Source organism: Pseudochaenichthys georgianus, chromosome 12 (assembly GCF_902827115.2).
Source record: "Pseudochaenichthys georgianus chromosome 12, fPseGeo1.2, whole genome shotgun sequence".
Lineage (NCBI taxonomy): Eukaryota > Metazoa > Chordata > Actinopteri > Perciformes > Channichthyidae > Pseudochaenichthys > Pseudochaenichthys georgianus.
Window position 1 is genome coordinate 936,543 of NC_047514.1, and position 13,262 is coordinate 949,804.

Genomic DNA, 13,262 nt, shown 5'->3' on the forward strand with positions numbered 1-13,262 from the left:
GAGCGTGCGATGTCCTGTTCAGATGACGTCAAACCCAACGGGATGCCATCAATAAACTCCACAGAATCACACGACACACCTACGCCATGACTACATTCAGGCAGACTGTGGAACACAACCTCTCTGGACCATTTATATACTTATTGAAGGCGAGCTACAAAATGTAAAATCTTGGAAAATGCCGTTTAATACTTTTTAATAGCCTTCATTTTCGCTAAATTGATTTATCAACTTGTAATACTTTTTAAAGACCCCGCGGACCCCCTGCTTAGTCACAAAGTGCTTGACAAAGTATTAAAACATCATACGAATCATAAAAGATGAAATGACTACACAAGCCACGTGTTAAGAAGGGCTAAACACACAATGAAAACATAGAATAAAAGCCTGGATTAAAAAGTTACCTTTATTCTATCTAGAGTTCAGTTTTACTAAGAGAACATTTTATGCATGGTGAACGATTATCATTTGACGCATTAAAGCAAAACAAGGGAGGAACTTACAGTCACTTCAGTTAAAACAAGTGGATTTACTTTGGAGGAATTGAACTAATGCCAAACAAGATATATGCATATGCAGCCTGAAGGGTTTTCTGGGGGGCTATAGATTAGAAAAAGGTGAGATATCTAGCTCCAGAGTTGAACGCACAGACTCGTCATCCTTTGCTGGCTCCTCGGCTGAATCACGGTCTGGAGCTCAGAGCTTCAGCAGACCACTTGTTTATGAATGAGTCCAGAGGGGCTTCATTACCTCTGCCCTGGTTTCAGTCCTCACTCACATCAGTCAGACCACCGAATCAAGCTGGGTTAGAACATGAAATGCTCTGAAAAAGGTAAATAGATGTGGAAAGTCCAAAGTATGTGTTTGGTCTGTCCAAAACCTTAAGATGTTTTATTTTAAATAAGAAAAGCCTTATATTAAATCTTGATTTGCTAAATAATGTGTTAAGACGCGTAAAGACCTGGAAAAGCTTCCATTCCACCATTTAAAGCAGATTGATGTCGGTCTAACACGGACCTAATTGTGTTTTACTTTATGTTTTTCTTCCATTTACTATCACAAATATTTCCTCTCACTCTGAGATGGTATGTTTCCATTGGTGGTAATCGAGGATGCTGTGTCCGAATCTCACTATTTCAGTATCAAAAATGGCAGTTTTACTTATCTTTGTACGACCTTTGGACTGATTTGGATTAATTTTGGGTCGATTTTGAAGATTTAGGGGATTCTGGATCATTTGGATTGGACAGATTGCCTATTCATTTTCATCTTGTGCTCTCTGTGGGAGGCGTGTGGCGCAGTGGATAGAGCCTTGGTGTTGGGGTTCAAACCCCACTGCTGTCAGCATGTCGTTGTGTCCCTGGGCACTTCACCCCAAATAGCTCCTGTGGGGATTGCCCACAGACTTGAGTATGTAAGTCGCTTTGGATAAAAGCGTTTAACAAGTACCATGTAATGTAACACTACTATTGGTAGTCAAAATCAGCACACCGAGTACAAATATGGCCACTTTTGGGTAAAAACTGGACTCGGCATCCTCAATAGCCCTCAAAACAACTCCAAAACTGTCCGAATCCTCCAAGCCCTTTTTTAAAACTATTGTTTACATATAGACTATAAGGCCATTCATGCCCAGCATATACAAGTTAGCATCCAGAAGTTTCTATGAGCTGGTGACCCTTCCTACACATGTCTATCATAAAACATTTCCTGGTTTCAAAATGCTGGCTCAAAGCTCCACTTGACAGTTAGTGTAGTTATTTCAGATATTTTAACATCCACATTCTTGTAAAGCGCTGACAGATAATCCCCCGGTTCAGCGGTTCTGGGTGTGGCCCAGTTCTGAGCAGTGGTGCTTCTCCGTGACGTTCAACTCCCCCTTAAAGCAGTATTTACTCATGAGAGGGCAGTCCACGGGCTATTCCTGTCCGTCACTGGTCTGCTAAGTATATGGTGTGTGCTCTCTGATATTGTTAATTATACGGGCTGTAATCCCTGCGTGGCGCTCGGCTCAGATTGTCTGTAAAAACACCGACTGGCTTCCTGGTTCTGGTTTCTCTCTCTCCAGGATGTGGAAGAGTTAAGCAGACGCACAGGATTTCACTTTGGATTCACTTTCCACTGTTAAACATGATCCCAACCAGGTCCAGTGAGGACAACAAGGTCGTTGTGTTTGTGAGAAATGAGTCTGTTTGAAAGCGGAGTTCGTTTAGCATGAAACACTTGAAAGAACTAAAGGATACGTTTAAAAAGAAAGTAGAAAGAAAGTGAGGTCATAGAAAACTGTTTCTGCTAAAAAGTGAGCAATGATTGAGAGTCAGAGCTACACATTTCAGATGTGTGTATCTCACAATGCTGTGACTTTAATTAATGTACTGTTGTGTCTCGTCAAATGCGCCTTTTGTTATTTCCACCACTCTGTTAAGAGGGATTAGCTGATTTGTGAAAATAATTTTTTTACATTCAAGACCTTAGAACTCACTTCGGTTAAATGGTTTCCCTGCGACCCGTCCCTCCCACCAGGGAAGGAGAGACGCAAGGAAACCACGAGAAGCAGGGAAATTAGTTTCAAGAGCAATGGGACGTCGTTCCCTCCGGAGCGCCACGAGAAGCGACGTCCGTTTGTGAGGACGCCGCACAGCTGACAGCAGCCAGATCAGTGCATGCGCTGCATCGTCCAATCAGTGAGCGATACACAGTAAGGGGGCGGGGCGAGTGTCTGAGGAGTTCACCGGAGGATGGTCTGGTAGTTCCTCGATTATCGCTCCTCCGTTATCACTCCTCGGTCCTCCGGCACAAATAAGGCCACTGGGACGCTACTCAAGATGGCGCAGACAAATCAACTTCCGGTGATACCGAGGACCGAGGAAATGAAAAAAAAACGAAGTGAGACGCACCCCTTGTCTCTGGGTCGTGCGTTTGGGTTCATCAGTTTGTGTCGAGGTCCTGACATGTACCTTGGTTATTCATGTTTTAATATCTTTGCTTTTAAATTAGTGTTTTTAAACGCCATTTTATAATATGTTTCTTAACACTCTTAATGTCTGTAAAGCACTTTGAATTGCCTCGTGTTGAAAGGTGCTCTATATAAAAACTTGCCTTGCCTTGTTTCATCATTCAACATTTTAATTTGTTGTATTTTGTTAGCTGTAATCAACCCTTCATAGTGTATATTTGACATATAGGGCGTTTCTCAATGTCGAGTACGCTTGCTTGGTAGCACATGTCTTCCGAGCATCTTGCTTCAGAAGCGAGGCAAGAATACTTCCTGGCATTCGGAAAACGAAGAGTGGAACAGGTGTGCGCCATATGAGAGGCCCCGCCTTACATTGGTCTGTGCGCAAAGCATTGTGGGGATTTTAAGACCGCGGAGTCTACACATGTGCAGCCTCGACATTTCTCCTAACGAAGTACGCCGGGCTCGGTAGAATTCCACGTATGCTGGACATTGGAACAGTCCTTCGGCGGCACTCGATGACGTAGTATGCTTGACATAGTGGCTCTGGAGCAGCCTTCCTCGACATTGAGAAACACCCATAGTCTTCAGATATATTTCTTTCACTGTCATTCAGTATATTTAGACTTTTAACATGTATGATTTTCTATTTTGTGATGTTTCTATTTTATATTTATGTGCTGTGAAATAAAGTAGATATCATCTTATCTTATTATGATCTACACATAAAAGCTATATTGTGCGAAATGATTTGTGAGTAATTTACAGGGTTCACAAATACACAATTTGAACAAATGTAAAACTATTTCATGAATAAATATAAACTTGACTTGACAAATACTGTTGGAACTATATCGTGGTTTATGTTATTTTATAATTAAACATTTATTTTATTTAGCCGTGTTTGTTATAGTCAATTAATCATCATTTATCTTAAGTATTTTAGTTGAAGTATTATTTTTGTTTTACCCGGAGAAACAGGAGAGGAAGAAAGGTTAAAAATCGTGGTTCTACGAATATTATTAGAAATACTTCAATAAATGTATGAGAGGATATTCTGCCTGGACATTGGACATTATTCCGTTTTATCTTAAAGGTCCCATGTCATGCTTTTCCGGTTCTCACCCGTCCCCTTGTGTTATGAAGGTTGTTCTGCATGTGAACGGTCTGCAGTCACAAACCCTCAAAGTGCACCCTGTAGCGAGTAAACTCTAACACAGAGAAGACCTGTCTGCTGCCCCAGAACGCCTCGCTGGGGATTTCTCTCTTTCCATTGTTTACTTCCTGGGTCGTAGTGACGTATTTCGGGTATAGCGACGTGACGTAACGTAACGGCTCCGCAGATTGGTCCAAATTGACCAATCCGCGGAGCCGTTACGTTTGGACCAATCCGTGGACTTCCTCACACACACACACTCGGCGGGACGTTGCGAGGCTGGCTGTTGCGAGGAGCAGGACACTGAGCTGGCTCACTGCTGTGGGGTCGGCGAGACAGCGAGACACCGCGGAACTCAGCCTGGGCACACACACAAACTCCCAGCCAGGCTGCGTGTGTGTGTGTTTCGGGCTGGGTTTCACTGTGTCTCGCAGACGGCCACTGGGCTCACAGGGGGGGGGGCAGGAGCTCCAACAAGCCGTGTAGGACAGAGAGTGAATACACATACTATACAGAGATGCTGTATGAGAAACCAATGCGAGTTTGGAAATGTATTCTAGTAGACCTCAACAATGGAATTATGATCAGTAGAAATGGCCATGACATGGGACCTTTAAGTTACGTTTATCTATTTTATTTCTTTAGTTAGTCGCTACAAATACCATTCAATTAAATGGGGATGAGCTATTTACATATACCATTCGCTGCTATGAAACACCACATGACTGCACTAAAAAGCATCTATATATGAAACACGTATTTATGGCTGTGAGAATGGGAACAGAGTCTCCAAATCACACTTTACATGCTACACTTTAAATACTCTTACTGGTACTGGATGTGTATTTTGTAAATTGTAATTTGTGTTGTTTCTACTCTTATGTTTCATATTTTATGGATATGTGTGGCTCTCGGTCAATCCGTTCACCAACATTTACAATAACAGTCTGTAAATAATGCAAAAATGTTTAATACAAATACTTAGTTACTGTACTTAAGTACATGTTTCTGGTATCAGTACTTTACTCCACTACTTGACTTTTTACTCGACTTTTTACTTTGACTTCTCACATGTTGAACTCAAATACCTGTACTTTCTACTTCTTACATGTTGAACTCAAATACCTGTACTTTCTACTTCTTACATGTTGAACTCAAATACCTGTACTTTCTACTTCTTACATGTTGAACACAAATACCTGTACTTTCTACTTCTTACATGTTGAACACAAATACCTGTACTTTCTACTTCTTACATGTTGAACTCAAATACCTGTACTTTCTACTTCTTACATGTTGAACTCAAATACCTGTACTTTCTACTTCTCACATGTTGAACTCAAATACCTGTACTTTCTACTTCTTACATGTTGAACTCAAATACCTGTACTTTCTACTTCTCACATGTTGAACTCAAATACCTGTACTTTCTACTTCTCACATGTTGAACTCAAATACCTGTACTTTCTACTTCTCACATGTTGAACTCAAATACCTGTACTTTCTACTTCTTACATGTTGAACCCAAATACCTGTACTTTCTACTTCTCACATGTTGAACTCAAATACCTGTACTTTCTACTTCTTACATGTTGAACTCAAATACCTGTACTTTCTACTTCTCACATGTTGAACTCAAATACCTGTACTTTCTACTTCTCACATGTTGAACTCAAATACCTGTACTTTCTACTTCTCACATGTTGAACTCAAATACCTGTACTTTCTACTTCTTACATGTTGAACTCAATACCTGTACTTTCTACTTCTTACATGTTGAACCCAAATACCTGTACTTTCTACTTCTCACATGTTGAACTCAAATACCTGTACTTTCTACTTCTCACATGTTGAACACAAATACCTGTACTTTCTACTTCTCACATGTTGAACTCAAATACCTGTACTTTCTACTTCTCACATGTTGAACACAAATACCTGTACTTTCTACTTCTTACATGTTGAACTCAAATACCTGTACTTTCTACTTCTTACATGTTGAACCCAAATACCTGTACTTTCTACTTCTTACATGTTGAACTCAAATACCTGTACTTTCTACTTCTACATGTTGAACTCAAATACCTGTACTTTCTACTTCTCACATGTTGAACTCAAATACCTGTACTTTCTACTTCTTACATGTTGAACCCAAATACCTGTACTTTCTATTTCTTACATGTTGAACTCAAATACCTGTACTTTCTACTTCTTACATGTTGAACTCAAATACCTGTACTTTCTACTTCTCACATGTTGAACTCAAATACCTGTACTTTCTACTTCTTACATGTTGAACCCAAATACCTGTACTTTCTACTTCTCACATGTTGAACACAAATACCTGTACTTTCTACTTCTTACATGTTGAACTCAAATACCTGTACTTTCTACTTCTTACATGTTGAACCCAAATACCTGTACTTTCTACTTCTTACATGTTGAACTCAAATACCTGTACTTTCTACTTCTCACATGTTGAACTCAAATACCTGTACTTTCTACTTCTCACATGTTGAACTGAAATACCTGTACTTTCTACTTCTCACATGTTGAACTGAAATACCTGTACTTTCTACTTCTCACATGTTGAACTCAAATACCTGTACTTTCTACTTCTCACATATTGAACTGAAATACCTGTACTTTCTACTTCTTACATGTTGAACTCAAATACCTGTACTTTCTACTTCTCACATATTGAACTCAAATACCTGTACTTTCTACTTCTCTACATGTTGAACTCAAATACCTGTACTTTCTACTTCTCACATGTTGAACTCAAATACCTGTACTTTCTACTTCTCTCATGTTGAACTCAAATACCTGTACTTTCTACTTCTCTCATGTTGAACTCAAATACCTGTACTTTCTACTTCTCTCATTTCCCAAACAGCTGGTTCCTTTAGTCTGAATGTGTGTTGGTGCGTGATCATTATTCTTCAGAGTCACTGCGTGCCTATTGGTTGGAACACGATCCGTGTATCCATCACTTCCTGGTCTTCTCTAAAGAAGAGGGACCAATGGAAACGTTGTCATGTTGCCGTTGTTCAGCATGGAAACATTCATTAGCTAACAATGACATTATTGTTCTATTAATATAAAGGGAGGTCAGGTACTCTTTAAAGCAGCTGCTAGCTATGGGTACTTTTTACTGAAGTACACTTCAAAGCCTCTTTACTTTGACTTGAGTAAAGAAGTTTAGTCAGTACTTCTACTTTCACCAGAGTACTTTAAACACGAGTATCTGTACTTCTACTTGAGGAAACGATGTGTGTACTTTCGCCATCTCTCTTACCTCTCTCCTGTGTATCCCGCGCTGCACACACACTGTCCCGTGGACAACACACAGAAGCCGTTGTTGTGACACTGACATTCCTGGGAACAGTTCTGTCCAAATCTCCCCTCTGGACATGGCTGTCCACACACTGTTCCCTGCACACAGAAAACACGTACACTGTTGATCAAGTTCTCTCAATGCATGCCTTTATGTTCTTCTTACTGCTGATGTGTGTGAACATGATCTCATTCTCCTAATCGGGGATACAGTTCCTCTGTTCTCTTTCACTTCACTACATCATCTCTGACCCAAAGCATGTTCTGAACAGTGAATATGAACTGCCACCATCTAATCGGAGATACAGGATCCCACATTCAATAAAGTCAGACTGAAGCATCCTTTGTGCATCAGTCAGTCCTCTCAGTACACACTGAGCTAAATCCAGATCAGATGCACGCTGAAGGCTTTGAGCGTGTTTTCTCTCACTGATTGTGTTGTTATGTTAAATGTTTGTTGTTTGTGTTTCATGCATTGTGTCTGGATACTCGTCTGTTGATGTTGGACATGGAGCTGCTGTGACGCAAGTACAATTTCAGACTTGATCTGACCAATAAAGTAATATCGTATCATATTGGCTCGATTTGGAAGATTGAGGGGTCTGGATCATTTGGATTGGACAGATTGTCTATTTTAAGAATACGAAAAATTATCATTTTTATCGTGTGCCCTCTGTATCCAATGGTTGCTACTCATGGTAGTCAAAATCTGCCATTTGAGAGGAAAAATATGGCTGAATTCTGGTAGAAATGGGCATTTTTATATCCTGAAAAGGTCAGGAATAGACTTGGCATCCTCAACAGCCCCCAACATGCAATGTATGCTAATTGGGCAACTTGCAAGTCAGCATTCGGCAGTTCTTTCTATGTACTATACATTTCTATCATTTTCCTAATCAGTGATACAGTCCGCCTGTTCTCTCGTCTTCAACTTACTCTTGACAAGAATTCAGAGCTCCCTCCAGCATGACCTCACGATCGTGATTTTAAGAGACTTTGATACGCGGCCTCCTCCAGCCGCTGTGGGCCTTTTAACTTTATCAAATCTGTCAAAGGAGCTGCTCTCTTCCTCCCCTCCAATCGTGACTGTCTGTGCTCTGGTTCTGCTCACGCTGACATGTTAGCGGAGGATAGCATGTGTGAGGATCCCCCAGGTCGTGTACACCATCTAAATCATGCTTAGAAGTAGCATTGAAAAAGGTTTGGCGGATTTGAAGCTAATGTGCTTAGCTGTTCTGAATAGATTGCATTTCATGTAGCGACACGACTCCCAATGAACAGTCGCTAGAGGCGTTTCAATTAAAACAGTCCGGACTGAAGTTATAGCTTAACGATGTTTAATCACTCAAATAAACAAACCGTAACTTAAAGAGGACCAAACGGTCAAAAGAAGATGTCCGAGCCAGCTCACCCTCTGTGTCCAAATAATTGCCTCAGGCTAAATAAGCATTTTGGTTCCGACACTTATTATAAGTCACTTTGGGAGAAGAAGACACCTAAATGTAATGTAATGTTATTCAGTGGCGGCCCTTTTGCTTTCGGTCCTTTGTACTGTATGTATTGCGCCCCTGCCTTCACACTCTTGGCAGTATGAACATGCTGTGGTCGTACCATCCATCCTGCAGGACAGGAGCACTCTCCGGTCACATGATGACACACTCCTCCGTTCTGACACGGACACCTCTCCTCACACTGCTGCCCCGTGTTTACCTGGAGGACACAGGTCTTCACAGCGGGGGTAGAAAGAGGATTGGAGATGTTTACAAACAAATCAGAAAACTTCCAGAGACGGAGTACACACAACATCCTTTACTCAATAGAAGTACAGATTACTCGGTTGTTTAAAAATACTCTGTGAAAAGTAAAGTACTGACTAAACTTCTTTACTCTTCTTTTACTGGAAAATTTAACAAGTAGAAAGTTCAGGTATGTGTGTTTCAAAGGTAAGAAAGTCAAGTAAAGTGGCGTAAAGATTGATCCGGAATAATGTACTTAAGTCAAGAAATGAAGTATTGTACTCCCACTACCTTCCCCCCTCTAAAACCTTGCAACAGTTCTGACCACACACACACACACACACACACACACACACACATCACACACACACACACATCACCACACACACCACACACACACACACACACACACACACACACACACACACACACACACAGCACACACACACAACAACACCATCAACCACACACTACACACCACCACACACACACACACCAAACAACACACACACACACACACACACACACACACACACACACACACACACACACACACACACACACACACACACCACACACACACCACACACACACACACACACACACACAACACACACACACACACACACACACACACACACACACACGACTTACAAAGCGCCGGTGTATCCCGGTGAGCACTTGCACTCTCCGGTGACGTGGTGACAGGCGGCTCCGTTCTGGCACTGGCATTTCTGTTGGCACCCGTTCCCGTAGGTGCCCGTCTCACACGGGGCCTCGCAGCGCCACCCTCTGAACCCCGGGAGGCAGATGCAGGCTCCGGTGATGGGGTTACACAGAGCCGCGTTCTGACACTGACATCTGTTACTGCAGTGAGGCCCCCAGTGGACACTGTCACACGCTGACGGGACGAGAAGAGAAGAAAGATCGAGTTTATTAGGCGTCAAATGAAGGCCATCTCGAAACCAGATTGTCATTTCTTTTGTATGGTTTCTGTGTTGGACATTCCACGCTAAATCACTGTCAAGCCTTCTGGGTTTTGGCCTGTATTCAGTGTTCGCCCAAACCGGATAGGCTTGAGGGCAACAGAGGACGCATGGACAACATTACATTCCTGACTTTTCAGGGCATTATAATTCAAATGCAAAATAACTCACAATTTATCAAAGTCATCATTAACTTAAATAGATTAATAAGCAAGTATTTTGTACCTGAAAGCCAAGCAACCCAGAAACCCCGTTGATTACCAGTTGCGCCGTTTGAAAATATTCAAACAAAAGGAGTAGAAAAGAACAAATATACAAGCTAAAGCCTGGGAATGAGAGCCGTACTGATACAACTAATCTGTGAATTAAATGAGACTTGTGATAAATTCCTACGATAGAGGGCTTTTATATATTAGTTGTAGTTGCCAGCATAGTGAACGCAGAAATGTTGGGTAAATGTTGGTAGTGTGATGTTACTTAATAGGAGTCGGAAACAGGCCTCAAGTTCTTAGGTCTAATAGCTCCTTTGGTAGCATACACATACAGGTTCATAGGTCACAGGTCACAGGTTCCACCCAGTGCGCTGATTTTGACTAACATGAGTAGTGTGTGTAGCGACCATTGGATAAAGAAAGCACAAGATGAAAATGAATACCTCTACTGTGGACAATTATTTTTTTAAATAAATAAGCAGCCTGTCCAGTTAGTCCCCTAAATCTTCAGAATCGACCCAAAATATATAAAAATCAGCCGACAGAGTACAAACATTGCCATTTTTGATCCTGAAAATGTCAGAAATGCTAGGACCATATCGAAGAGCTGGCAGACAGGCGATAATGTGAGAGTTGTATTATCATCTTCCATGGCGTCTACCAGACAAAGAAGGCCTCTCAGAGATTTGAACCTTTTGCCTCTTCTCAATAAGATGACAACACAAGTTTGGGATAAGTCACATGTTCTGTTATCATCCTGCTTTTTTAATCATTTTTTAACCACTGATAAAAGGGCAACCCTGATCACAAAGTGGGTCAAACACTGTTGGATCCATACTCACCAACCCTCCCGATTTTCGCGGGAGACTCCCGATTTCATAGCCCTCTCCCGGTTTCCTCCCGGGGTCATATTTCTCCCGCATTTCTCCCGATTTCTGACAAAATCAGATTTACTCAGGACTGTTTCCACTCGGACTTTAATACAGCTACACCGTCATTTGGTTTCCATGGTAGCGTGTCTCTTTAGTAGTGCGCGCAACTGACAGTCTGAGAGGGTGAGGAAGAGAGTCACAGAAAACTGAACAAGAATCGACAACTCTACCCTTTCCATGATACAGGCCGCAAGACAGTGCACTAACAACTACGATAAGCATGTTAATGTTAAGCTAATACAGCTCCGGAGATCCACTAGCCCCCCCCGCGGTGGTTTTGAAATGCTCCCGATTTCTGAGGTCTCAAGGTTGGCAAGTATGGGATCAGCTTCCATTAGAAACTGTGAATACGGCTTGAAGTATTTTGATTGGATTCCAGGATACTCTGCAACTTCTAGAGAGTATCCTGACTGGCTGCATCACGGCCTGGTACGGCAGCTGCACCGCCCTCAATCGTAAGGCTTTACCAGGACGGAGCTGCCATCCATGGAGGACCTTTACTCCCAGCGGCTCAGGAAGAAAGCCCTCCGGATTATAAAAGACCCCCATCACCCCAGCCACAAACTGTTCAGTCTGCTGCCGTCTGGCAGGCGGTACCGCGGCATCCGGACAAAAACCACCAGACACAGAGACAGCTTCATCCCACAGGCAGTGAGACTGTTAAACACCTGAACTGCTGAAACAATTTCATAACATTCATCTGCTACTTAGTAATTATGTATCTATTATATAATTCCAGTAACTTGTATATAGACTCGTATTGCACTAGTCCACTTTTTTTTCTCACTTTAAAAAAAAACTATTTTTCTTTTTGTATTACTTTTCCATCCATCCATCCATCTTCTCCCGCTTATCCGTGGTCGGGTCGCGGGGGTAGCAGTTCCAGCAGAGAGCCCCAAACTTCCTTTTCCCTGGCCACATCAACCATATATGTGTATATATACCATGTATATCTATTACTTTTAATATAGTATATTTGCGTATCTGTATTATTGTGTTGCATTGTTGGAGAAGCCTGCGACCTAAGATTTTCAACGACATAATTACTGTAGCTATGTTCGTTTGACAATAAAGAACCTTGAACCTTGATGATCGTGTAATACATGCTATATTTAAAAAAAAGGGACAAAAGGTGCTTTCGTAGGTTGTACACGTCTTGACTTATTGATAACTAATTATTGCTCCATGTAGACTTCGTATTCCTGTCTGTCTTGTTGAAGTGAAACAGTAATATGTTTGCCTTAAACCATCAGGCAATGCTCGTGATTTTACAAACTTTACTTAGTGTTCATGATAAGTTTGAATTAAATGGCTATCTACATGACTCTATTCTAGGATTGCTCGATTTTCTTCTTGTCACATGGTCACACTCCAACTCATATTGTTTACACGTTAATCCATTATTAGCCTGAACCAACTGAGACTCTGAAACCCAAGGTAGCTCTTCATCGCTGAGGTTAAAACCATCTGATTGTGCACACATCCAGCCAGGGCCGGCCCTGACCAATTTGCCGCCCTAGGCAAGATTTTAGCTGGCGCCCCCCCCCCCCCAAATGCAGACACTCACTATGATTCACACGTGCATGATTGTGGCATGACCACAAAAACAAAGATATTGACACAATCCTATCCATTTGAACATGATTTAAGTGGGGGGGGGGCTCCTCTAGGGGGTTCCGGGGGCATGCACCCCCGGGAAGACTTTTTTTTTATATTGAAGTTAAAAGCATCAATCTGGTGCACTTTGAGAGCAACATTAGGAGATCTATGGATACATCTCTCAACACCCATATGAAACAGAACTGTAAGCAGATTTTCTTTTTTCATAGTTTATGGGTGCTGTACGCAATATAGGCGTAGTTCTGTTAGTATAAGATAATAAGATGTACTTTGTTGATCTAAAATCGGGAAATTGTGTTGTTATGAAATAAAAAAAAAATATAATGTT

General features: G+C 41.6%; 1 protein-coding gene across 1 annotated transcript in view; it reads right to left on the bottom strand.

Moving 5' to 3' along the window:
* The window catches only part of megf10 (multiple EGF-like-domains 10), an 89,811-nt gene that overhangs the window by 42,173 nt on the left and 34,376 nt on the right, over positions 1-13,262 (bottom strand). The window contains 4 exon segments of the mRNA XM_034096008.2: positions 7,411-7,547; positions 9,060-9,149; positions 9,151-9,181; positions 9,839-10,085. Of these exon segments, the coding sequence (XP_033951899.1) occupies positions 7,411-7,547; positions 9,060-9,149; positions 9,151-9,181; positions 9,839-10,085 (505 nt within the window).